Genomic DNA, 27,943 nt, shown 5'->3' on the forward strand with positions numbered 1-27,943 from the left:
GGGCTATTCCCATATTAAAACAACAGACTAATTAGGGAATATTTAACTTGCAGTATTTGGCTGGAAAATCATTACAAGCTGTAGAAAAATATTAAAATTTGATTTTTTTTTGTGTGTGTGTGTGATGTCTGCTGCTGTGGTAGTTTCAGAGTGTTCACACATTCATATATTCCAGCAGAGCATCAGAAGCACAGATCAGTTTAAAGAATGCTGTCAGAGTAAGGGTTACTGCCAGCCTTTCCCAGCAAAAGTACTTCTGAAGGAGTTCCTGCCTTCAGCGCTGCCTTTTATAACCGTTTCAGCGCTGTTGATCTCACTCACTGCACTGTATGCAGTGCCATTTAAAGAAAGGTGCCTGCAGTGAAACCAATCTATTGCTCAAGTGTGAATTTGATTAATGGTTAGGAACATAAAAATGAGTGTTGTCCTTGCTCCTTGTGATAGTTAGGTGCTACATTTAGGTTGTGATTAGTTGATAGGGAGACCATATTTCAGGACAGGAATAATTTTTTTTAATAAGTGGCAATTTTGTAATTAGGTATAACATGACATTCTAAAAGCCTCCTTTTTAAAGTGGTGTTTGTGTGTGTGTGCGCGTGTGTGCGCGCGCGCGCGTGTGTGTGTGCGTGTGTGCGCGTGTGTGTGCGCGCGTGTGTGTGTGTGTGTGTGTGTGTGTGTGTGTGTGTGTGTCCGTGTGTCCTCAGATTACCGGCCCAATGGCAGAGATTTCCAGAGCTCTACCCTGTCTGTTCCGGAGCAGGTCATGTCATCCAGTCACCGCTCCCGATCTGAAATGATGCGCACGCGCTCTCGCTCTCCCAGTGTCCCACCCCCACAGAGGTACACTAAAGGACACGCCCACAACGGCACGCCCTGGTGCCGACCTCCCGTCCTGTCAGAGCCAACTTAAACAAACCCACACAGAAGAAGAGCAAACACCTTAAAACTGCACGGCTCATCCTAACTGGGCCATGTTATGTTGTTGTGACTGCGTGCAAAAAAAAACAACCTATCAGGCTTTAAAAAGCAAAAATGACTGAAGTTAAAGACCAGAATGTCGGCTCTGATTGAATGACGTATACATCCATACCTCAACCATCACAAGCATTTTGAGCATCAAACTGACATAATTCGAAATAAAACCAGCACAGTACAAGGCCATGACCATGGTTCAGAGGGGGTCCATTTAGTTTGTGAACAGGTTTTTTTTTTTTTTCCCCCTGCTCACCACATCTGTCTGTCTGTCACTCTCCTCCTCTGATGTCATGTTTAACCCATTTACCTGTCTGTGACTTGATGTTTCACAGCTCTTGGAGGCTTTATCTGGAATATTCTTCATTTTCCTGAGATTTTTGGGTAGCATCATATTTATTATGGCCTTCATGGGACTGTTGGTCACCACTCCGCCTCCTGGCTGGGGAGTGTTTATGGCCACAGCTCTGCCTCCTTTCATGGGAGTGTTCACAGCTCCACCTCCTTTATGGGGTGTGTTCTTGATCTGGTCAGCAGTTGAAAAGGGGTTGTGCGATATTTCTCCTCCAGTACCCTCGTCTATCAGGCTGTGCACTGTTGTTGAGCTATTACTCCTTTTCCAGTGTCTCAAGCAATTGAGACACCTGGTTTTTCAGTCTTGGTCTGCTTCTCTCTGCTTTTGACTGACCGCTCTTTGTCCTGCATGCTAAGGTAGAATAGCAAGACTCCAGACAGAAATGCCAAATCTAGAATCTGGTCGACAGCTTTTGTTGTCTCCCTTGTGAATGAAACAGCGCAGCGACATGCTGTTGGTGACGACCCATTCTGACTCCAGTTTATTTTGGGGGATCAGGGTTTGTTTTGGGTTTTTATTTTTTTTGTGTGTGTGAGCAGCTCACATCAGATTAGTGGGATTTAAAATGGAAGACTTGGCCTTTCTAAAACTGTGGAGTTTCTCTTGTTGAGAAAGCATCACTGCTTTTGCATCTTTGACTGACACCTTGACATTCTGCTGTACAGTTTCCTGTTGCCAGTTTGAATTTGCTGGTGCTGCAGCCCTGAAGACACTGCAGTCCCCCACCAGAATAATCTAGAGACCATGTTTCATAGTCGGCATGAGGATTTGGGGCTGGTATCCACCCCCCAACCAAAAACCTATTTAGGAGTCTGTCACTCATTTCAGATTTCCGCATCATGCACATGCTTTGGCCTTTAAAGGAGACAGAAATTATTCCATTTGCAATCTGTCTGCCGGCCTGATGGTGTTTTTTTTAACCCTTTCCAGGCTCAGGAGATTCTCTGAACTTGCCTTTGATCAGGCCAGATTTCACATATCGGTCCACATTGCCCCAGTGTTGCACCATATTGCGTCAGTATGGCATGGATGGTTTTATAAGGTTGGCAGGTCACGCCAACACCACAGATGCATACCAGGGTCACCCTGTTCACAAGAGTCCATTATTGAGAGCTTTACTGCTCAATACACATGTAGTAGAGTAGAACACTGTGCGTTTACCCTTTAAGACCCAAGCTTAAGCATCCTGTTGTGTTCATTTTCATATTTAGGACTTGAAAGCATTTAAAGCATAGATAAATATTACATCACATTTTAGAAGCATTTCTTGCAGAAATCCAGAATATTTCTAAAGGTTCACGAACCAACTCCTGATTATAAAAATAAAAGGGCTGTAATTTCTTCATGGTTCACCTGCTATAGATGTACATACCCTCCACTTCAAGATGACATTCTGCACTTTAATAGTCATGGTTCATTTTATTCCACTATGACAAAGTTAAAGCAAAAAATAATAATAATAATAAATAAATAAATAAATAAAATAATTGAATGTATTTAGAGACTATATTGTATGTTGTGATATAAGGTTTTACAACATGAGTGTTCTCTCTCTCCTCATTTGCACCCTTGGTTTGGCTGCAGTCGAAGTTTAGACCATGGAGTGCGAGGAGCACCTTCCTTCTATGCCTCCCGCCATCGGCTGTCTGAAGACTGGTACTTTTCAGACAGGTATGCCCTCACTCAGCCTGTAGTCCTGACCAGGGTGCTGCTACCAGTTAAGATTCATGGGATGTGTGGGAGGGAGTGGGTGGGGGGAGTTGCACTTATAAAGCACCGTTCTCAGTACCCAAGGAACGCTTTACAGTCGGCACACTACACAACGCTTTTATATCCAATCACACACCGGTGAGAAGCAGTAGCCAGTCATACACACTGTACTCTAAACCAGAATCCAGAGCCCCCCCAGGGCATCAGGCACAGGAAGACAAGAGAGGACAACACCCAAGACAGAGCACCATCCACCACTGGGCATACAGCATTTCACATACAAACTCACCCCAGGATGATTCTTAGCAAAGCCTATTTTTGTGTGTCTAGAAAATTTTAAGCCCCTTTTTTGTGGAGTTAATGTGTTCTGTGGCTAGCCTTTGCCAAATTAGCCAAACACTTTAGGGAAGATCATCAAAGTGTTCTTGATTTTTGAGGGAGTTTCAATGCATGAAAAGATCGCAGTCCAAGAAGTTGCAGTCTGAGAACGTGGTCTCAGAAAGTGGGTGAACTAATGGCCACAAGTAAGTGCCTCTCCGAGTCCTGCAGAGATCAGTTCTGCATGACACCTGGGCTGATCAGTTCCTTAGACCCACAGTGTTATTACTGCTCCTTCAGCAGTAAATATATGTGAACAGAAATTTGTCCTTACTATTAATGTACAGGCAACGGCAAACTATTTTTGCGTTTCTTCCAAATGAACGCTTTGTTTTACAATATACTTACTTTCTCTAGAATCAATAATAGTTTAATTATAAATAATAATAATAATAATAATAATAATAATAATAATAATAATCAACAGCCTAATAATAACTGGCAAGGTGTTACATTGTAGTCTCCAATAAATTTGTGCAAGGCATGTGACTTCATATCACCGTTTTATAATCCCATGTGATTAAGACAGATGGTTTCCTTCTTGGAGAGAGAGGGGACCCCTGTCTGCTGTCTCTTATGACACCACATCTTGACCTTGTTACAGTCTCGCCCACTGCGGGACTAGAGCCAGGATTGAGATAGAAGCAGGCCAAGCCAAGTTCCAGTTCCTGAGAGGACTTTGTGAATGCATGAGAATTTGTGCCTTGATTTGTACAACTGACACCCTGCCATAGTACACAGTGACCCAGAGGAAGAAACACTACCATGCAAGAGATGAAGTCCTTACCAACAGAGATACCACATCCATAAATTACTTCTCCCTGAATGCTCAAAACCATCACTTTCCCTGTGCATGTGTTTAAAAAGGAAGTTTTTTTACTGAAAAAAGGGTTTGTCATGCAAATATGTAATCTCTCTACCAATTTGCAAAAGTTCTGTAAAAATCAGGGTCATATGACCCTGACTTTTATGATACATAACTGAGGCCCATTTCTTACACATTAGCATTTTTCATATATGCTGCCCCTCATACAATTACAACTTTGTACTTGCAGATTTTATAAATCTGTACTTGCAGATTTTGTAAAGGTTTTTAAAAATTTATTATGAGATACAATGTAATAAGGAACTATTATAATTTTAATGTGTTTGCTAATTAATATTTATTTTCTAAATACAGTAGATAGCATGTGAAGGAGCATGCCTTTATTATCCAGAGCCCACTCTGTCCCTCTTCCCCTACGTCTGCAATCCCTCTCACTGTTCTTTCTTGACCCAATCTAGTGGGTCCTAGAGCCAATAGATTCCAGGTGTCCTATCTGAGAGAGACAGTCATGAGGGCCCTCACCCATCTGACTTCTCTACAACCCAACCACATCTGGTTACCACCCACGCACTCAAATGTCTAATAAACTTAAACATCCCTCCCAGCCACTTGAATTCCCAGTTATCTGAGCTCCCTGTAAACCTGACCTCTCTTTACCCACCCACCTACCTGACCTCTTCATCTAATCTCTGTTCCTCTCTTAGATAACTGACAGCTAACCCACTGAAAGTTTTATTTTAGTTTTATTTTAAAACTATTTTAATCCTTGCATAGCAAGAAGAGTAATTGGCATCGTTGGTACATATGTGTCATCTGTATTTAAGTGCTTCTTGTACCTTGCTGAGTCTCTGACAGCATAGAAGAGAGGGGGTCCCGAGGTATTGCTTGAGTTTGTAACCAACATTAACACTGAGGTGCATCACCTCTTTCTTGCCTCAAGTGCTCACAGCTTGTGCTCATCACAGGAAGAGCTGTAATACTGCGCTAGGCAGCACAAAGTAGAGGCAGTTTGGTGCCATGCTGGAGGAAGCACTACAGTAACAACACACAACATTTGTCTCCTGCTTGGGTTTTGTCTTTAGACATGCAGTGTGGATGGATCGGTGTCCCTATTGACCAAAGAGACGGAGATGGGAGGTGGGACAGGAGGTGGTCCACCTGTTCCCTCCCCCCAGGCCTGCCTGTCTGTGGGAGCTGACCGTGCTATGACGTATGTTTGTGACTCCCACAGCTGTGCCGTCACGTACCCCATCTATCAGGATGAAGCGCTGAAACTCCTTCGCTCGGCTAAGATGTCACGTGACAGCTTGCAGGAGGCCTGCAGTAGCCCTGACAGGTAGCATGTCCATGTCTGACTGTGTAGTAGGAAGTCAGAGTATCTTCAGCTCCTTACAAAGCTGAGATACCTTTGCTTGAAAGGGTTGGACCATTTGTTTAGGGGATATTTTTAACGAGAAGAAAATAGTCACAATACTCTGTCATACAGTAAATTTGAAAAGTAAAGGTAAGAGAAGGATTCCTTTAAAACTTAAAATAGTAAAACGGATGAATGGCTGGACATATGGAGAGTTCAGTGGAGATTTGACTCGGAGGTCAGTGGATTTACTTCAGCTTCAGATGTTGCAAAAAAACCCATGATGTCATAAACACATGACTAACAGTTAGCCAATATAAAGTCTTGGTAACATTACCAGACTGGTACCAGACTAGGATATCTGGACTTTGGGGACTGTGGATTATACCTTGAATGGTATCTGGATGGTTGTTTGCTCTTGTTGTTTATTAGTAAGTAGAAAGTTCCAGTCAACCTTTGTGGATACTTGGATCAGTCTGTCCCTTAAATCACCTCAGTAGCTGGTGCTGTTAGCAAGCTAGCTGTGTGTTTATCGTTTGATTGATTTTGACCTTGGTACCGGAGTCAGGAACATTAGTAATCGCAGAGTAGCTTTTCCCTCAAGCACGCTGTCTGCAGCTGGAACCACTTCCTGTCCCTAAGGGCTGTCTCTCACTGTGTGCTGCTCTGAGGTCAGAAGGAGGTGCTGTAGGCAATCACCTGTCTACAGTGACTCCTCTGAGTCTTCTGCAAGGTAAAGCATGCTACAGTATTAGGGCGAAGCAGATCGCTCAGTGCCAAGATCCTTCCCTCAGTGAAAACCTGCCTTTTGCTCTTTTCCACATCCGCACAAAGACATTACACTGGCTCCAACTTTGCCCTGCTTCCGTGCCCTAATCACCCATGAATGGCACCTGTGATCATTACAGGTAAGAGTTCTGAATGAGGCAGCTATTATGTGTTAACGAAGACTCAAACAGCATTATAAAGGCCTTAAATTGTCCACCATGCTGACACTATAGCAAAGTACACTGTAATAAAATAGTAATAAAATAGATCGTACAGTGAACCATATATTAGTTAAAACAACCAAGAATAACCCTGGACCCCAGTGTGTTCAGGGACAGAGGTTTCCTGAATCATTTATCCATCACCAGGAACAGGCGGTTAATGAATAAGTTATTGGTTACTATAAACTGATGCTTAATGAATCAGTTATCAGTTACTAAGAACAGGTGCTTATCTAAATTCCCTTGGGGACCATTGCCAGTTATTTTTGGAGGTGGCTAAAGGATCCTGAGGTTATAACGAAGGTTCATGAGGGGTCTACTGTTATTTTCCACTCCTACTCGGCACATTCGGTTATATTCGCACATGTAAACTCTCTCCTCCCATTCACCCATGATATTAATCCTGGGGTTGGTCTGTTCTACAGGACTTGCCCCAGGATAGAAATCGTTCCTCCCTCAGAATCAGGCAGGTAGTATTTAACCACCAGCTTACAAACTTTTTAAATAAACAGTGCAATTGAAACTAAACATAAAATGAATTTTCCATTGTTTATCTTAATTTTAAGATTTTGATGCGTTGCCTCTGTTTGGGGATCAATTAAGGATATTTGCAGAGACATATTTACCCTGCGGTCTCTCCACCGCAGCTGGCGTTTCTTATTCCTTGCTTCTTGGAGAGGACCCTAAATCCGAATTTTCTGTTAGTTATGAACCCTCTAAGAAGGCTGTGAGGTAATGACTGAGCTCACGAGCATGGTGATGGCAGCACAGTGATCCACTGCATTTAATTTCCAGGGTGCACACATGCTGTCTTACTAATAAATATAATAAATACTAATGTCACCTCGGATAAGAGCATCTGTGAAATGCTGTAAATCTAAGCAAGTAAACAGGTACACTGCAGTATGCACTAGTATACACTAGCACAAGGACGATGTGTTATTTTAGAGAGCAGTGTGACAGGAATGTAGCACAGTAGAATAAGAAACATGTTTAGCTTCAGAAACAAAACATGTTTAAATAAATGTATCTTCTTTCCCACCTGCACCCCCCTGGCCATTGCTCCTTTTTCCTCACAGTGACTTCTACAGGTGCTGTGCTTTGATTGGTCATTCAGTTATTTAACCTCCTCTTATGTTTGCTCCTCCTCTGAAACTGAACAACCACGTGAATTCTAACTGGGTGCCGACTACCTTTCTCACATTTAAAGAGGATAGCAAAGGGCGACACACCTGGTATGTGGTGCCCCTGGTGACTTTGTTCTATGCTTCTTCCTTTCTGGGAAAATGAATGTTATTTTCACAGGGGTTAGTGCTTTGTCACACCTGCTGTTTCCTGTTGCTCCGTTTGGGTGCGGGCCGTCACGTGAGCGCCGCTGTTTGACTAATGCTCCGCAGGTACAGCCGCAGTGTGGCGAACAGACATTACAGGTCCAGGTCAGCTGACCAGAGATCCATGATGGAGAGACCTGTCTACACCCGCTCACGCTCGACTGAGCGCCCCGAATCAGCCTACATGAGGTCCATGCCATCCTTACCCTCCAGGAGATCTGCCCCTCCCTCTCCTGCTCTAACGAGGTGATTCTGACCAATCACAGCAACTAAACCAAAGCTATGCCCTGCCCCTTCACTTTGAGTGCCCCTCCTCTCACGTTTTAATTTATTTATTTTCTGTTTGTTTCAGCGGTGCTGCCTTTGATTTGTGTTCATTTGTAGAGTAGAAATGTGGTGATGGTATCTGCTACTAATGTCTTTATTTATTTATTTATTGTTTTAGTTAAACACACACTATTTATATTCTTTTTGGATATAATGGTGTGAACGTGGCATCCTGTGCTTTTAATTTCTGGTGGTCGTTTTTGCTTTGATTTTGAATTTACTAACATTAAGTTTGTGGTTTGACAGCATCCCTGCTTTAGTTGCCGGCCAATCGGATGTGCTCTGGTGGGGCGTCCTGCCTCATCCTGGCCAGTCATGGCTTCTCGCTCTCCCCACAGCTCATGCAGCCATCCTCAAGCCCCACCCTGTTTGATATTGCCGCTGTTGCTGACTTCATAATACCTTTTGAGAATGGCATGTGTGAATGGCATGTCGAAGAAATTCTAGGTATTACAGGCAGGGGTTCTTGATCCAGTCCTGGGGAACTGCTTTTCTAGTCCAGGTTTTGTTCTGTTTTTTCTTCTCATACACCTGAAGCAGGTAATGGAGTTCTGCAAGAACTTCTTTACCTGGCAAAGTTGTTTAGAGAGCCAGATCTGAGTAAATCTGTGGGTCCTCCCTGGGGACCGAATCAAGAACCATTGAAGCAGGGAGATAGTTGTGTTGGTTTTTCAATTAATCATAGTCCTATAGAAGACTCACCTTGTGTTGTTGATGGCCATGTGACTGCTTAATTTCTCTGTGCATCCACTCTTTGTGAATCAGATCGCTGTGCGCTAAATATGACCCAAAACTCAGAAGGTGCTATGAAGATCATTTATTGTTTGGTTAATGTGCATTTTTTTTTTTTTAGCTTTTAGCTTCAGTTTGGTGGCTAAAATGCACATGACTGTGGCACATTTACCACTGAACCTGCATGCACTGATATGGTGAAATATGTGAGTTCAAAGTTATGTGCCATGTGTGAGATATTGGGTGTCATTTTACGTGATGCCCTCCAAATATATTTGTGCTGCAATTGGGCTGATTGTCTTCTGGAAACAAACTTTTATAGTTTTCCAAAACCTATAATATACGATGATCAATAGTGCCAATATTGACTATATTTGGCTAAAGATTACATAAATTATGTAATGCTTAACATTTCTTCCCATAGTGTTTCCAGTGTAATGAAACAGAATTAAGGTTTTTTACTCTATATGAATTTATTGGGTGTTGCATTATATTATATCCTAAACACCTTAATAAATGTGGTTTATCTGGTGTTTCTTTTTGGAGTGTGCCTCCTTATCCACTGGGTCCACTGGGGGCTGGGTGTTTTCTCTCCTCCTGGCATAGTTTCTCTGCTCTTACTAACATGCTCCCCCTACCTCTGCTCTTTTTTCTGTCCCATAGGGCAAACCCACATGCTGGGTCAGTCCAAACCAGCCCTGCAAGTACCCCAGCCTGCAGCCGGGTGGGCCGACAGCTGCCCCATGTCCCACCCTTGGGGTCTATGGACAGGAGTAAGTAGATGGATCTGCTTTAATTGCCGGTGCTTCTGCTTGTGCCTTGGTACTAAGGCAAACTTTACTGTAGACGCTGTTCCTGCAACATATGTTGATCAGAGCCGTGCTTCAGCTTGGTGAAGTTCTCTGCATGAGAGCAAAATGGCCACTTTATTTGAAGCGAAGCGCTGTTTTGCGTTGCGGGTCCACTTCTCTGTGGAAGATGAAGACAGGTTTCTTGTGCTTCCCCTCCTCTTTTCCTAGATGGTGGTGAGGCAGTGACTGAAACTTATGAAGGTGTGTAACCATTAGTGTGTGTGTGTATGTGTGTATGTGTGTGTGTGTGTGTGTGTGTGTGTGTGTGTGTGTGTGTGTGTGTGTGTGTGTGTGTGAGTGTGTGTCTCAGTGTGAATTCCTGTACATCCTACATGCCTCTGTATATAATGGAAGAAACTGATTAGACCTAGTTTAGGGTGTGTGTTGCTGTTTGTTTGGTTTCCTGGCTCCTGCTAACTGTGGAGTGTAGCTAGCCAACACTCTGGCCCCTCATTAGCCTTCCAGTGGTGTCCACTGTGATCTTTCCTATAACTAGCCTGTGTTTGTAATTACTGCTGATCTGTTTCTGTTCTTCCAAACTGTGTTCCTGTGATGACCCCTGCCTCCCCGACTAAGTGTAATGTCAGTGTCTAGACTTACGAGTTTAGCTGCTGGATGTATGCAATAAAAGGCTCCATTAGAGCTATGGAAGACATGCTAAAAATTGTGTAGAAGTTTAATTCAGCAGTGTATGTCAAACAAAGAAGAGCGAAACAGATCTGCTGGATGAGAGTGTGTTACGCAGGTTATGGGGATAGTTCTAGGTGGGAGACAGACTTCCGCGACACTCCTGCTTCCTGACTGGCTTCCTGTATCCCTGTCCAACAGTGTTTCTTGTCTCCCTGCCAGTGTGTTGGTTCACACACCAAATGTATGTTAGGGTGTAAACTCATTTTAGTCTGTTAAAGGGGACCAGACACATTTAACCAGTCAACGAGTCTTGAGACCTATTGTCCAGTCCACCAACCAAAATGTTGAGTAAAAAATTATTTGCTGTACTGAACTATTTTTTCAAGTAATCTTCTACTTCTACATTTCCCAGACCTCTTCTGAGTCAGTGCAGTGAGCATAGCTTCTTACACTATACACTTCCTCCAGAATGACAAAATAACTTTGATAGTATGGGATTTTTTGTTTCAAAGCTCTCATGACACAGCACTTTCTTCTGTTGAAGTACATTTAAATGTGACTGTTCTGCTTTCACTAACCCTTGCTAATATGCATTAGTGTGTGAAATGACTCACAGTCAGCAAGTGAACTCATGTTAAATGAGACAGCTCTGTATTTCTGGCTCACAGTAATGTTAGAGTGGTAATTGACCCCAACAGTGTGTTGGGCTGCTGATATACTCACACTGTTGATGTGGTAATAAACACACAAACATGTTGCGTGGACCTACTCTGTTCTGCCACTGCAGATGGACACTAAACTGACCAAAAGACACTAAACTGACCAAAAGAAGAAAACTCCCCAAGTATAGCAATAGTTCTTAGAGCCACTAGAGAAAATAAGAACTGTGTGTGTGTGTGTGTGTGTGTGTGTGTGTGTGTGTTCAGTAATAAGGTCAGGAGGTGCTTCTACTAGCACATGCACCGACTCAATGTTTGCATTTATTTTTCTCATTTAGTAAATTTTGCTATTGAGTGAAGGTGGTATAGGGCTGTCCATAATTAGGCTTTGATATAATATTCTAGCTTATGATATAGTGAATTGTTACCAGGGAATTGCTGTTTAACTGAGTAGATTTAATTTGACAGTGATTTTCTTTTTTCTTCTTTTGATTGGTGCAACTCCCCAGCCAATGAAGCATTAGCAAGACCTTTGACTCCACCCACTGAGCCTCCCCTCACCCTTCCCCCAGTTCCACTCTCAGTGACTGGTAATTATTCAAAGTAAAACATACAGAGCTTTATTTTCATTGGTCAGTTGCAAACAACACAGTTAACTGATTGATAACCTATACGATCCCCTTAGGTGAGATTTGTTAATATGATTCACTACAAACACTGCCTGTTTATTTCAGAACCTTGCACTTTTCAGGACCAGAAACAAATATTTACATACATTTACTCTGTTAAAATTTAATATTAAATTAGAATCTACGCATAAAATTAACCAGTAAAACAAATGGCAGTTTATTGGTAGTACTTAGCTGTGTTTTTGTAATTCTTTGATGATTGTTCGCTGTGGACCCTCAAAACATGACACACAGCGATGCGGGTACAGTTTACACTATGTTGCTGGAGAGGTCAGTGATTTTTAGAGTAGTTCAATCTGCACAGTTAGCATTGTGTGTGGGTTTTTTTTGTTTTTTTTTTGTTTTGTTTTTTTTTTTCCCCAAAATGAAGTACGTAGTAACAGCCTAGAATTATGCAAACACAAATTCTTGCAGTGGCAGCCCAGAAGAGCAGTGTCTAACTGCTCCTCAGCCAGTCTCTACAGGGGAGGGTGGGAGCTTGTTATATGGAAAAGGCCATATATTTGTACAATATTTTTACTAGTAAAATAAACAACAAAAAGCTCTAATGTCTAGGTATTGGAGAGATCTCCTGTAAGTGAATAAAGAACTTAGCAGTAATTCATCCTTTGGCTCCCTGGTACATGTCATCTCACACTCCATCATCCCACATGTCTCACCATGACACATCTGTGTGGCACATGTGTTTGCATACATTTGTATGTTCGTATATTTGTGTATTCATTTGTTTCTTTGTCTGTCTTCTGTCTGTTCGTATTCTGCACTTCCTGTCTGCCACAACTCAACATGCCACCATCATCATCAAAGCTACAGCAATGGTGGAGCCTCCTGCCCCTGCCCACGCTCCTCCCCTCGTTCCTGCCCCTGCCCCTCCCCCTGCCCCTGCCCCTGCCCCTGCCCCTGTCCCTGCCCCTGCCCCTGCCCCTGCCCCTGTCCCTGACCCTGCCCCTGCCCCTGTCCCTGCCCCTGCCCCTGCCCCTGACACAGCACAAGCCACAGCACAAGCCACTCCACCCCCTACGCTGCCAGGTGTGTCAGTCCACGCTGAACTGAAGAAGCCTCAGTAACGTGTATGGACATAATTAGACATGGTGGCTTCGCAACTTTAATCTGATGCATCCGTTAGCATCTATTTATGTGTAACGTGTAAATTTGCGTTAACTGTACTCTGTAAGTGTTCAGAGTTTGTTTCCCTGTTATGAGAACGTGTGTGCGTGTGTATGAGCACGGGGGCGTGTCGTGTGTTTGCCATAATGGTCCTGTGACGCTCTGTTCCTTCCTTAACACTGCTGTCTGTGTGCGTGTCATCACCATAAGTAGACGAGGAAATGGTTTTGGCGCCCCCTCCTGTCAACGGGAAGAAAGGCAAGTGCACTCTGTGTGTGTGTGTGTGTGTGTGTGTGTGTGTGCGCGCGTGTGTGTGCGCGTGTGTGTGTGTGTATGTGTAAGGCTTGATTCTCTGGGTGATTAGATAGACTTTGTGTTTGAAAGTTGTAGATTTGAGGAAATAAAAACAACTATACAGCAGTTATTAGGAGCAATTTTTGATCTTAATGGAGTAAAGTTTTTTTTTGTTTTGTTTTTTCCCCCCTGAATGATTAATAGTGTTGTTCTCCAAAGTGTAGTGATAAAGTGGCAGTAGGCTGGATGATCTGCGTATTGTGCCAAATGTAATCTCATTCAGATTACATTCGACTGCATGATTGTTAAAATGGGTGCAGAGGTTATCACCGCTGACCAGTAGAGGGCGCAATTGTAACGAATAACACTTTACTTTCAGAATCAATGTAGGCTAAACTTGCCTGGCCTTTGCAAAATGAAAAACAAACACCCAGTAGTTTGTGTTTGTATTTAGTGGCATTTTCATGATGAAGAGCTTCTGCAGTCTGGAGTTGTAATACTCTGATACCAAAATAGTTCAACTCTGTATAACCTTGTGGGATACCTCCATCTCCAGAACCAGTAGTGAAGTTGGAATGAGTGTTGCCACTATTTCTAAATCCACACTGGTCTTTGCCAGTTTAATGGAGCCCTGATTCATCTACTGTATGGGTGTCTCGCTTGACCCACTTGTTTCTCTTTATGCCATGACATCAGAGGTGACGTGGGAAGACCAGCAGCAGAGCAGAGCCATGGGTATGTGGTGTATCATGGGACTTGTAGTCCCACTTTCATACCACAATCTCCCTTTTACCTAGTCCCATCCCAGTCTGTCTTTAGGAAGCACTCTGGGCTTCAGTATCTGTGCCATGCTCGTGTGTGCGTGCGTGCGTGCGCGTGCATGCGCATGCGTGCGTGCGCGTGTGCGTGTGTGTGTGTGCGTGTGCGTGTGTGTGCGTGCATGTGTGCGTGCGTGTGTGCACGTGTGCATGCATGTGTGTGCCTGTGTGTGCATGCATGTGTGTGCGCGCGTGTGTGTGTGTGCGCATGTGTGTGTGTGCGTGCGTACGTACGTGCGTGCACACCTGTGTCTGTGTGCATGTGCACTTTCCTGTTCCTCCCACGGTGGCTGTAGTCCTGCAGAGGGTCTCAGTAGTCCTCTACAGCTTCCAAAGTTCACACACCTGCTACTGGGACCAGAGATAAGGGATTATTTATTTTACCACTTATTATACTGTATGGTATAATGATACTACATATATTTGATGTCTATCTAATGTATTACTACAAACATTAGGTCTGCACTATATGATATATAGTATATGTGTTATGGGTGACATGTCTAATAGTTAGCTAATGTTATGTACTCAGTACAATTTTAGGCAATACTATACAATTCTATTAGCCAGTACAATAGCAAAAACATTTAAATTAGCTGTTACCTGTTGAGCGTCTCACCAACGCTGCGTTTATCTGAAGGTTCATGATTGTGACACAGACTTTTAGCCACCGTCATGAGTTTACTCCCACTGCATGGAGAGCGGGGCTCTAATTAGCCCCATTTTTCAGTAGTGTGTGCATCTCTCTCTGTTATGAATTGTGTTACAAACAAACATGATGATGATTGTTTTTTCCCCTGTTGTTATGGCAACTCAGTGAACAAGGTCTCAATCCGCCTCTGTTACTGGGGGGGGATGAAGCTTTGAACAGTTTAATGGACTGTTACAGTGAAGACACTGTATGGCTTTGTCAAACTCTATGATTTAACCTGTTTGCTTTGATTTTTGCAACATCCAGACCGAATCCTAATGTTTTTTCTCTTTGTTTTGTGAAAAATATTTTCCAAAGCAGCCAACAAAATGGATACAGTGACCTCAAGAAGTCTTAATTTGCCAGTTAAATTATATAGAGGATTTTGTTATGAACTATACAATATAATATATCAACATCTCAGGTGGGTGGGGGCTTAGAAAGGTATGTTTGAGGGGAGCAGTATGAAGAGAGTTTAGAGAAGAGCACTTGGAAAACATTACAGAGGGCACATTAGTGAGGAGCGTTGGAGGGGAGCGTTATGGACTGCTGATGGCATGGTGGTTCTTGTTCAGAGCTGACAGACCCTGGCTGGGGCTGTTTTGAACACGGTTACCTGTCTGTTTTGCTGCTGCTGTGGATTCCAGGCTTTTGGTGCTGTAAAGTTTTGTTTGGGCATCTCTGATGTGCATCAGAGCATGTCGCTTCATTACTGAGTGAAGAGTGAACTTCACATGCATGTCCTAGTGTGTTTGTACTACGTACATATGAGTGTATGTAAATGTGCCTATTGGCACTATTGCTTTCATTGATTTTTAAACATTTTTTTTGCTTTACACATTGTTTGTTTGTGTGTTTTTGTTTTGCACCCATCTTTTCATCCTCCTCACCATCTCACACTGTGCCAGCAGAGCCAGTGACAGAAAATGGAAATGCAGGTAGTGTATTGCTGAGCCCTCGGGTCACGCACTGTTACACTCCTCAGTCGGGCTCCTCGAAGTGTACATGCATGTGTGTGCGAATGTATGTGTGTGAAAAACAAGGTTGCCTCTGTTTGAATTTTCACTGCAATATACAGAAGTTAATGCCATGACCATAACCTGTGTTTGTGAAAAACGAAACTGAGACATTTCAATCCAGGCTTGAACGAACTCTGATTTGAAACTATTCTGACTAATTTTACAAATGCAAATTAAATTGGCAGTGTTCGCAGTACATGAAGCTACTGGGTGATGATGGTGGTCTACTGAGACACAGATCCCTCAACAGAGCATAATTACACACTTTTTCTTTTATGAGTGGAACCAGATGAAACCATGCAGTTGTATCTTCTCATCTTCTTTAACACCATTCTTGTTGTGCCATTTTTAACTGTTCTTTTGACTGAATGCTTAAAACCATGCAAGACAAAAGAGTCTTGTTGAGACTGCTGGAGTATAAACCACTGATGAGAGCTGTGACTTTGAATATTGTGTTCATTCTAAATGGTTTCAGTTTGTTGATGAACTGTCCAGTCGTCCTTTCCTCCCGGTTTAGAGCTAACAGGGCGATTAAAGAGGATGAGGGTTCAGAGAGTTCAGATCTGTCTGTTGTCTCCTCAGCTTGCAACAGCTTGGCTTCTATGGTAACACATAAACAAGCTAAGTGCCTTATAAAACTTGTTGATGGTGTTTTGAAGCATATATACAGGACATGATTTCTTGTCCTGGAAACCAGAGGAAACTCAAGATTGTGCTCATACTGTTGGCGGTGGTACTGCTTAGCTGACAGGGGTGAATGAATGATGAGGTTGGGTGTGTGTGTGTGTGGGGGGGGGGGGGTGTGTGTATGTGTGTCTTTAAGAGAAAACAGTTGTCTGGAAGACTGAGCAGCTGTTATTCTGATTCCAGCCTTTTCCGCCTGTTCCTGGGTCAGTGGAGCCCAGAGAGTGTGGTGTTCGGTTCCACTGAAATTCTGTCCCTACAGGCAGGTGCAGGTTTCAGCCCCATCCATTCTGCCCCATGTCTGTCCCTGGTGGGCTTTAATATACCTCACAGTGGGAAGGTATCTATGGAAATGTACATTATTGCTGAGAATCCTGCACTGGGTCTGTTCTGGCTTTGCTATATATGGAGAAGCTTGTTTTGAATTCAATCTGTGCAGTGCGCAGTAGAATGCAATTGGTGTCTAGCAGTATTGGTTCTTGGTGAGCTGAATGTGTTCACTTCAGAGCTCAGCAGGTTGGACTGTGGTATTTACTATGCAGCATGCTGAGTAAGGTACAGGGCTGAGGGCGCTTTGTAAGATTCAATGCAGCTCATCACTGTGTCTGTCTCTTCCTGCAGGTTCTCTGATGGATCCATCCAGGGTATGTACACCCCCCCCCCCCCCCCCCCCCACACACACACACAGAGTCATTCCCAGGGACAGAGTGAGTATGTCCAGTGCTTCCAGTCCAGTGTCTTCAGGATGGTCTGTAAAAGACAGATGTATACGACACAGTTGCAGCCCTACGCTGTACACTGTTGCTCTCTGCTCCATTACCAGAGCGCATTTAACCTCGGGTGATAGTTTGTGCGAGCGTCTAAACACGTCCAGAGCCAGGCCTCTGCTCTGTGTCACTGGGGCATGGAACTGCCGTGTGCAGTACAGGCAGTGAGTGCACAGGAAGAAGCGTTTGGTCCTTTCTGCTAACAGTCACTGGTGCTGAGGTGGACCGTGACAGGCCCTGAGGAACCACCCTCTCCACACAGTGCAGTAGAGCTTCTCCCAAAACTCAACTCCACAGTGTTCTGCAGTGCACTTGTGCATTTTTTGGGGTGGGGAGGGGGTTGTGTGTGTGTGTTTGTGTGTGTGTGTGTGTGTACGTGTGTGTGTGTGTGTGAGCGCACATACCAACAGACTGCACGATGAAGCTGTTTCACAGGTTATATAAAGTGTCAGCAGCCATTTACCAGACCCTTCCTTATGTATACAACAACAAAGATGAACAGTGCTGAGTTATATAACACACACAGAACTGCGTAATCTCCTCTCAGGAGGAATAGGCAGAAATGTGTGGACCACTCTGGGGAGACCAAGATTGTCACCAGTTAAGATTCTCTTGTTCTTTAACTTCTCTCTCTCTCTCTCCCCCTCTCTCTCCCCCCTCTCCCTCTCTCTCTCTCTCTCCCCCCTCTCTCTCCCTCTCTCTCTCTCCCTCCCTCCCCCCTCTCTCTCTCCCCCTCTCTCCCTCTCTCTCTCCCCCTCTCTTTCCCCCCCTCTCCCTCTCTCTCTCTCTCTCCCCCTCTCTCTCTCTCTCTCTCCTCCCTCTCTCTCTCTCCCTCCCTTTCCCCCCCTCTCTCCCCTCTCTCTCCCTCTCTCCCCCTCTCTCTCCCTCTCTCTCCCCCCTCTCTCCCTCTCTCTCTCTCCCTCTCTCTCCCCCTCTCTCTCTCTCTCCCTCTCCCCCTCTCCCCCTCTCTCTCTCCCTCTCTCCCTCTCCCTCTCTCCCTCTCTCTCTCTCTCTCTCTCTCTCTCCCCTCTCTCTCTCTCTCCCCCTCTGTCCTTCCTGCTCCTTATGTTAATTGATCAAAATTCCAGCTAAGTGATTCTGCAAAACAGCAGTCTGTGTATATGTATTCATATATTATAGCACATCAGTATATATAAATTTATTATAGAACATTGTGTGTGTGTGTGTATGTATGTATGTATGCATGTGTATGTGTATATAGTACTTCACAATGACAGCCAGTAACTGTGGGTAGATATACAGGCATACAGGCCTCAATCTCCACCCACCCTTAAACCTCACACCACAGCTCCTCCTGCCTCAACCTGGTTTGGGCGATGGTGTGATTTTGTTTTCGCCCACAGCGAGAGGCAGACGGCCAACCCATGAAATCGTCGGACAGTGAAGTGAGTGACCTTTCGAGTGTGTCTCGGCTGAGCAGCGCCAGCTACGTGTCCGCTCAGTCCGAAAGGGCACGCACCACCCGCAAGATCAGGTGAGTGCTCCAAAACCTCTGACCCCAGCCACAACCAGCTGCGAGCAAAGCCCTCCGGTGGAGCGGTGACTGGGAGGCAGCTTAAACACTGAAGTTTAAAAGCAGGCCTGTAAAGTTGCACCCTGCAGCAGAGAGCTTGTTAGCATGAGCTCGTTAGTATGAGCCAGGGTTTGGCCATGTCCTGCTTCTGGCTGCCTAATGTTGTTGTTTTTTGTTTTTTTTTAAGAATTTTTCTCTCCGTTGATTGGTCTGTCTCAGGGTGTTGCTTGCCAGCTGCTGTCGTACCTCTCCTCTGCCCTGCATGAACATGCCTGGGGGGTACGGCGGTGTGTATATATGCATATGTTCTGCTTTGTTATGCATGAATGTCTGCATGTGTGTACGTGTGGGTGTGTGTGTGTGTCTCTATGTATGTTCTGCTTGGTTGTTGTCGTGTGTGTGCATGTGCAGCCGTTCCGAGGCTGTGAAGAGCCAGTCCCAGGGGGAGGAGGGCGTTGTGGCGCAGGGCACAGGTCCCCCGGCGGGAGGAGCAGACGGGGCAGGGGCAGGAGGCGGAGAATGCATGATTATTAAAAAAGACGAGAAGGTGCAAGAGGAGTTCATAGACATAGCAGCACCTGTAGCTGATGGCAGGTAAAGACTTTTCTCCCGCCCCCACCCACATGCCTAGCTCTGCCCCCACCCTCCTGCTCCTCCATAAAGGAAGTTCTGATATCAGAACTGCCTCTCTGATATCTGAAGTCTTGAAGTCTGATATCTTTACATTAAACTACTGCACATATTTTATACCTGTTCTCCTTTAGCATGCTTTCTGACCTCTATCATAGAAACGAAGGCCAACTTGGAAGCATGTTTAGTTCATATGTGTACAGGGTGTTGACTGGGAACCATATGTTCAGCTCTGGGAGTAGCTTATGTCAGGACCTTGGTCACCCCTGTTCCTCTTCCTCCTCATCTGCCTCTGTTCTTTGTTCATTTCGCTTCGAGCAAGAGTAGAGGAGGCCAGCCATGTTTCACTCACTGAGACAGTGACCACAAACTGCCTCTCCAGCTGGTTCTAGGGGCATGGCCCTGCCTGACAGGACAGCTGAAGTATTTACTTCTGTTTTTATGTATTTGTAGATTGTGCCTGTTGTCACTGAAATGTTTTTGGGAACTGGATGGCTTGCGCCTTGTGTCCGTCTGTCTCTAGATGTGTAGTGTGCTTCATCAAAGGAAAGTTTTTTGGGGGGAGAAAATCATTTCTGCAAGCATATTCTGCATATCAAAATGCTGATTGCCAAAGACACATTTGGTGTCTAAATTTTGCATCACTCCAGTGCAAAACTAAGAGGCAAGCACTGGGCACACTCTGCATTTGAAGTGGAAGGTCTGTTTTGTCATCGAATCAATGCTTTCAATTTTTAACTCACTTTAAATGACCTATAAATGTATAATAGCATGCCCAGAATGTAGATTATGAATGTATATCCATTTTTTATGTGTGTAATAGAGTAATGGTTAAAAGGTCATAAGGCTTTATCAGTGGTTTATAGATGATGTTGAAGGACATTGAAAGCATGGAATGCCAAGCACTGAGGATGAATTTACTGAAAGAGAAACCAGTTTACCCTTGTCCTCAATGCACTGAAAACTAGAATTTAACTCGTATTTAAGTCAATTTAACTCAATTTTCATAAAAGTCCTTTTGTATTAATGCCCCGTAAGTTTTGCCTAATAGAAGCATGCAGCAGTGGCTCATGCATCAGAGAACGTATCAAAAAGCACACAGACTTTAGGTCTGTGTCATCCAGACACACAATTTATTTCAGTCTTATAGTTGGGTGGTATTCAGATCTGGACTTCAAATCCATTGGTGGGTTTTGTAATCACTTGTCTTTGATTAAATGATTAATGTAACTGGTTGGCCACTGGTTGGCCAGGAAGAGCTCAGAGTGTACATGGAGGTGTGTATCTGAAGACATCCTGTAGAGCTTAACATCCTGAATTAAAGAGGACGTCAAATTTAGATGGGCTTGGCTGTTCTCTTCAGCCTTCTAAACATACTGAGTTGATATTAAGTTCTTTTACTAATGAATGTGATATTCAAAGTCAAGTTTGTGGTTTAGACCCATAGAAATGTCCCATCACCTGAGCACCTTTTCTTTAGTTGCTAACTTGGATCCAAGAGACCATTTCAAAACCACAGATCAATAATCACAGATCAACTTTAAATAAGCCTCCAAATACTGTGATCAAAATATTTAAGATGAACCACGACAGCTCTTCTCTTCCCACTCTGTCTTCGCAAAACGTCTCCCAAGTTGACCATGCCTCTCATACAGTCATCGTGCTTGGCACGTCTTTTGTGGAGTGTCATATTGGGTGTTATTACAGCTGTTAACTCTGTCCTGTTATTCTATGCACATAAAGAAAGATGGTTTGGTGGTTTATTTAATCATCCATCATCTCATGTTCATGGGCACACGTGACCATTGAAGCTTGTCTCACCTCCCCCTTTGCTTCGTCTTTGTGAACAGCACTTGAGATTGAAGTGTGCCGCTGGACAATTGTTCTTCAGGAACATGCTGTTCCAGTGTGTGATTTAGATAAGTCATGTTTTTGTATTGATTGGTGTGATTCAGAAATGTGATGATCCAGTAAGCGAGCAGTCCAGATGTCTGTGGAGAACATTAGCATGTGTTCCACACGCGTACAGATTGTGTGCTCCACATGATACAGATGATTCAGCAGAATTACTAATGAATTCAGCTTTGGCTCTGTTAATGATGACAATTATCCTAAAGGAAAAAGAAAAATACATTGGTAAGACGTGAGTTCCTGGGTTATTCTTTCAGGTTAACCTCCATAGCAGTCAGTATATGGAGGGGTGCTGCCGCATGACGTCAGACACCAAACTGAAATGAAGGAGAAAGAGGGGAAGGTAATGAAGAACGTAAGAAAAAGACCAGGGAAGGAGCTTGTCTCTGAAGGCCAAAGTGAAAAATGACTCCAGTGTTTTCATTTGTCTCTTGAGATTAAATGGTTGAAGTTCTATGAAACTGACTTGAGCCTGCTAGCTTTGTTTATAAAGTTTGAGCCAGAACTGATGAAGTTCTAGGCAGGCAGACTTGTGGGTTGTAGAACAGCTTAACACTCTCTGCTTATTGCAGGAGTGCACTGGCTACCCCTGCCCTTTGTGCCACAGTCCTGGAGAATTTCCTACTTTCCTGACAAACTTTGATCTTTGATTTGATTTGGTTTGATTTGATTTTACCTTTGACACTTTCCTGAAGCCTGCTGCTGAACCCTGTTCCTTCCTGATTGTCTCTGTCTTGCTATTCTGTCTTTCTTCTCATCCTCCTTTTTCTGTCTCCTCTTCCCCCCATCCACCGTGTGTGTGTCTGTCTGTCTGTCTGTCTGTCTGTCTGTCTGTCTGTCTGTCTGTCTGTCTCTCTGTCTCTCTGTGTGCGCTTCCACCTGCGTTGCTGATAGTGAGTTTACGTCCAAAATGAAAAACAGTGCTCCATCAGATGCCCCCAGCTCCAACATCACCAAGAGCTCGAGTGTGGGTGGGGACATGTGCACCCTGGGCCGAACCGAGGAGGAGGAGGAAGAGAAGAACAGACGCTCTAGCTTCGGAACCAAGATGGTCACCATGGTGAACATGGGCAAGAAAAGCCAGAGCACCTCCCAGCTGGGCCCTGAAGGTAAGAGCATGGCTGGGGGAGTAGATGTGGTGGTGTTGATGGTTTTGTGGTGTTAAGATCTTAATAAAGGGGTGGTGGGGGTGTTGGCTTTGTTTACAAACAAATTGTCATTGATGGTGATGTTGGAAGTGATGGTATTTGGGGGTAATGGCAGTTGTAGTTTTGTGGTTGTGTAAATGCCCTGCTGAGCTGATTCAAGTGCAACGTGCCTCATTTTAATTATTGGGTTCTTTTCACTAAGCCACACATTCAGCTGAGTCACACGGTAATGGTCACATACAGCACATCACCCCAGAGGGCCTAGTGATGTCAGCACACCAACCATTCCATTACTCAACTCAGCTGTGCATTGATGTCTTTATATTTGGCCTGTGCATGTGTGGGGGTGTGCTTGTAATGTGTATAGGAGTGAGAAAGGCATATGGCCTGTGGACCAGTGTATCTCCTCTAGTTCTGAATCTGTGGTCCAACGCAGGTGTGCTCGCTCAGAAGCGGTTATGAATTCATGAAGCTCAAACATTGTGAACACGAATCAGGGGATTTTATTTCCTGGAAAAATGCTACATCTCATCAATTTGTATTAACTTTAAATGTGCAGATATGCTTCGGTAACAGAGTTTTGAATTGATTCCTATTGAGTTGATTTACATTTAGCAGCCTTTTTGTCCACAGTGAATGTGATTTAAAGTCTCAGTGGAGGAAACACTTGTGCCTATACGTTATCCCAGAGACTAAGGCTACAATTAATCTAGAATGCTGTCAGAGAAAATGTGCACAAATAAGATATAAATAACAGGAGTTTAAGTATATGTATGTAAATTAGTATGTGCAGAATTAGTGATTAAATCCATTGTACATTGACATGTCTAGGTATTGTTCAAGTGCTTCTTGAAGAGGTGGGTCTTCAATCTACAGGGACTCTGCTGAAGGGACAGATAGTGGCAGAGTGAGATCATTCCTCCATCTGAGTGCTTGTACAGAGAAGTAAGTGACGGTGGTTTCAGATGAGCTGTACTTGAGGCATGAAGGGTATGTGATGGGGTACATTGCGAGACCAGGGCTTTCAGGCCGAAGGGGGCAGCTCCCATTTTTGGCCATGTAGGCGAGTGTCAAGGTTTTAAATCTGAAGTTGGTGACATGAGGCAGTTGGTGAAGGGAACACAGCTTATGACTGATGGGCAAACTTGCAGTGTCATGCAGCTGCACAGGACTCTGCAAGGGCCTAGCTGTGTGTTACAGGGAAGTCTGCTAAAAGTGAGTCGGAGTATTGCAGTCTTGAGATGATGAGGGACTGAACAAACAACCTAGTGCTTTCTGTGAAAAGAAATGGACAAATCCTCCTGATGAACAAGGGAATCCTGCATGTCCTGTCACGTTAATAACGCGGGTCGTTCTGGACCATGGACAGGTTTTATGCATTTTTGGATTAATTGATTAGGGAATTATGAAAGAACATGGCTTTATTTTTGATGTGTGGGGATATCTCTGGGAATCTTTAAAAGCGCCATAAAAGTCAAGATGTTGGGAGAGTTGGTAGAATCTTTAAAAGTTGAGATTCTGGTGGAGCAGCTAGCTAGATAAATACTGCTTACCTCTGTTTTGGGATGTATTTAGTTTAACGGGAGTCAGTCACTGGCTTTTGTTCACCAGCCTTTTTCAACATACCATGATGTTTTGATGATCTCATTGTCCTGAAAATGTCATGGCTGTGTCAGATTTCAGACAGGTCCATGTTTCACAGCTGTGATCATGTGGTCACCTGCAGGCTCTTTGCAGGTTTTGTTCATTTGCACATCCTGTCTGCTCACTTGCCTTCAGCGCAGCCTGTGCGACCCTTCGTTTGTCACAGTGGTGTGAAATGGGTTACCGTGGTTTCCACTGTTAACTTTAGCTGAGAGAAGAAGTGGTAGTGCATTGGATAATTGTGCTGCTCACCCACAGTGAGCGGTGTGGGCTTTTGTCTGTAGAAGAGCTGGGTCGGATTGGCGAAAGGTCAGTCGCGTGTGAGACTGCAGGCAGGTACACTGCTGCTGGCACAGTTTTCTGTGCATGTCAGTGTTTCCGTGAGCTCTCACACACTCCCCAGTAGAGTCAGAATGACACCTGAGGTCGTTGGCTGGTTTTGGGCTCTTTGGAGTTGCTCTGGTAGAGTGTCTGCCCTGCGTCACGCTGGTGACAGCATTTTTGTCTTCCGTTTCTGATGCAACCAACAGCACAATCTGGCCATCACCCTGGTTCAATTACAGCCCTTAATTAGAAATGTATGCTATGATGCTGTATATGCGTTTGTCATGATTGTGTTTTACTGAGTTCAGTTACACTCACTACTGCGGAAGCTCTTCAGAGGGTGTTGTGTTGTGCACTAGACATGTGCCTGCTGTGATGACCGGCGGTTAAAGTCAGTGTCGGGTCCTGCAGTCTGTCCCTTTCTCCTCTCCCCTAGCCACTCATGGATGAGGGCAGGCTTGTGTGACCCAATCCATTGTCTCTCCGCTGCTTTATGGGAAACGGCTGTCCATATCTGGCCCTTACGCAGGCGGGAGATGGAGCTCCTAGTGATGCAGACGTGCTCAGAACCACGGTCTCACTGCTGAGCGCATACAGGGTCTGGAAAAATAAAACAGAATCGTTAGCGTGTGATTAAAATGCTGTGCTCAGAGTGCCTTGTTCACTTAAACTGAGCTGCAATGCCGATGTCTACTGAAGAAAGGCAGGGAGCATCTTAAAAGGACATTGCCTTTCGGAGGCAGTAACTAAGCAATGGGGGGTTAATGAGTAAAACTCGGGAATTAGCTACGTTTGGTAGATCTTAATGGCAGGCTCCAATATGCTGCTAACTTGTCTGGCAGTTTGAGCGGTCTCATGAGCTTATTTCTGGACAATGCGTACTGATTTTCCTGAATTTCACCGCATAGCTACTGTGTGACTGTATGGTGCAGGTTGCACGTTGTTTAGATCTGAGACTCGGAAGTTATCCTCCATCTGCATCACAGCATAAAATAAATTAAGACCGTCATTCAAGAATTACAATGAACCAGAATGTAGAGAAAAATGATATTGCAGAATCTCTGACTGAGGAAAACAAGCATAACTAGTGAAATTGTTTTAGACATTACTGTAGTTCAACAGTGATCTGCACATTGTTGCTGTATTATTGTGCACATTTAGTAATTCACAGTGATGCTTTTTGTATTTCAATGTGCTGTGTGGCACAGGTCAGCAAAACCATATTACTTGTCGACATTTTTAATACACAAGCTGTCCTTGTACTATGGGTCTGGGTTACCAGTGTTTATTACTCAGGAAATTAAAATGGTAAAATTTAGACTTGACAAAGCATAGGCTTGCTTCTGGTCTGTAGTATCAATACAGTGTGTCATCTCCTGTTACTGTTACCATATGTAAACTCTCTGCTAGTTTCTGAGTAGTTGGACATTTAGGATCGGTCGTTGAGTTACGCTTCTTCGGCTGTATTCCAACCTTATCCCAGCCGAATATTTTCAGAAATCCAATACATGCTCTGGGTATGACTATGGAGGTGTTTCCACAGCTGTGAATGGACAGAGTAAGTATAGGAATGAGTCACACTCACGCACTGGCCTCATCTGGTTTCCTGTACGTAATCAGCTCCTACCCAGTGAGGTCCCACTCCACACAGTTCTACAAGCTGCTCTTGTTCTCCAGCCTGTGTTTCAGTAACAGTTCACAATGCATGTGACCGTCTGCCCACGTGGGTGAGTGGTACGGGCACGTGTGTGGTGTGTGTGTGTGTGTGTGTGTGTGTGTGTGTGTGTGTGTGTGTGTGTGTGTGCATGTGTGTGTGTGTTGAGGAATGTAAATTGTTTGAAGTGTGCAGTGGTCAGTCAGCCGGAAGCACTCACAAATGGGTCCTGCCAAGGTTTTACAGACTAACAAAAATTCCTCTCTTTCATATGCAGCCAGAAAAATGTATTTATTAGGAATTTATTCGGAACCAGTTAGATACTGGCCATCCATTTTCATGCATGATTACTGGGCATCCTTTAGCGTGTCATCAGTGGTCAACTTGTGACCACCAGACATACAGCTATGATGTGGATACATACCAATACCTGCATGTACACGTGCTGTTATCAACAAGACAGCGTTAATGCAGTGTTGAGTGTGGTCTGCCAGTGCAGTCAGGAATGCTGCTGTGGTCAGAGAGCAGGGTAGAGGCTGGCACAGCAGATGGGCTACAGTCTATAACCATGCACCAAAGAAGCCAGTGTGAGTAGGTGTGTATTAAAGAAGTGGCTGATGAGTGTTTGGTTTTGCTATTAAATTATGCTACATGTAAGGTAGATTAGATAGAAAGAAAACTTAAATTAGGTAGATTAAAAAAAAAAAAATAAAATAAAATATATATATATATACATACATTTTTTTATTTGATTTATTTTTTATTTTTTTAAACACTTTAATATAAGGTTCCTGGCTGGCTTTTTTTTTGTGTGTTGTGATATTTGTTTGTTGTTTGTCAGCCGGAACACAGTCATGACTATTCTTGTGGGCACAGTCACAGTGTTGGAAGAGAAGTTTTGTACTGCAGTCTCTCCACTGGGTTCTGGAAGCTTTTTTTGGTCATCTTTGTACTCAAACTTTATACACAAACTTTCTGCTTAACCCTTTTAACTTTTTCTTTCTCTCTCTCTCTTGCTCTTTGTCCATCAGCCCCCCTTCTCTCTTTACTTTACGCGCTCTCTGTTAAGTATCATGCATCAGCCTCTTACGTGAAATGTACATAGACTCTGGAGATATCAACAGCTCTATTTAGCTGCATCCGATACTGTAAACCTCTTCTCCTCTGCACTATAAACCTCTTCTCCCCAGTGTCACTTTGTGTGGTCTCTGTGCAAATAGGATCAGGTATAAGATGGACATAAATAAAATGATGAACCTCCCCATCTGTTCTTTTGGGGCCAGGGTGTTCCCTAGTAAAAACATAGGGAACATTGTCATATTTCAATGCTCTATTCGCAATACTGAGACAGAAGGGAGATCAAGTTAGCAAATCTCTTTTATACAGTTTATAGGGTTATTGCTTGGTGGCAGGCCTTTTTCCGTTGCACACTAACCAGTTCTTCCTAGAAACACTACTTCTCAGAGGTGTCTGACAGTGTTGCGATGACGTGCTTCAAGACATTTTCAGAGAGCAAAGAGGACCATGTAGCTAATAATAATAATTTAAAGTTTGCTCTGAGTGAAGTTTTTTCAAAGCTTAGTCATGGGAGGTTCATAATGTTCGATCTGGTGTGTGTGTGTGTGTGTGTGTGTGTGTGTGTGTGTGTGTGAGGGAGAGAGTGAGAGATCTCTCCTCATTTCTGCAGTCTTGCTATCTTTAAACTACAATGTGCTGACACTTATTTGTGTGTCAAATGGGCAAGCCTGTCCTGCCCATTTTGCATTTTAACTCGCAGTTGATCATAGTTTACATATTCAGTGTACAGTAGATTCAGAAGGTGTTCAGACCCCATGCAGGCTTTTTTGGTTTTAGTTTAATTTTAAATGTATAAAATTGCCCCTTATGCCCATAAATCTTCAATCGATAATCTATA

General features: G+C 43.9%; 1 protein-coding gene across 31 annotated transcripts in view; it reads left to right on the top strand.

Moving 5' to 3' along the window:
• rims2b (regulating synaptic membrane exocytosis 2b) overlaps positions 1-27,943 on the top strand; it is a 93,102-nt gene that overhangs the window by 57,082 nt on the left and 8,077 nt on the right. For 11 of the 31 annotated variants that reach the window (XM_081705507.1, XM_081705515.1, XM_081705546.1 and 8 more), the window contains 15 exons: positions 705-840; positions 2,912-2,998; positions 5,473-5,577; positions 7,982-8,161; positions 9,638-9,747; positions 9,994-10,026; positions 11,624-11,704; positions 12,611-12,832; positions 13,121-13,168; positions 13,901-13,939; positions 15,622-15,651; positions 17,038-17,060; positions 18,548-18,678; positions 19,129-19,311; positions 22,153-22,367. In XM_081705507.1, the coding sequence (XP_081561633.1) occupies positions 705-840; positions 2,912-2,998; positions 5,473-5,577; positions 7,982-8,161; positions 9,638-9,747; positions 9,994-10,026; positions 11,624-11,704; positions 12,611-12,832; positions 13,121-13,168; positions 13,901-13,939; positions 15,622-15,651; positions 17,038-17,060; positions 18,548-18,678; positions 19,129-19,311; positions 22,153-22,367 (1,623 nt within the window). The remainder of the gene's footprint in view (positions 1-704; positions 841-2,911; positions 2,999-5,472; positions 5,578-7,981; positions 8,162-9,637; positions 9,748-9,993; positions 10,027-11,623; positions 11,705-12,610; positions 12,833-13,120; positions 13,169-13,900; positions 13,940-15,621; positions 15,652-17,037; positions 17,061-18,547; positions 18,679-19,128; positions 19,312-22,152; positions 22,368-27,943) is intronic. The other 20 variants (XM_081705575.1, XM_081705553.1, XM_081705560.1 and 17 more) reach the window with 18 other exon arrangements.

The sequence above is a fragment of the Electrophorus electricus genome, chromosome 2 (assembly GCF_041902795.1).
Source record: "Electrophorus electricus isolate QZ-2024a chromosome 2, ASM4190279v1, whole genome shotgun sequence".
Classification (NCBI taxonomy): Eukaryota; Metazoa; Chordata; class Actinopteri; order Gymnotiformes; family Gymnotidae; genus Electrophorus; species Electrophorus electricus.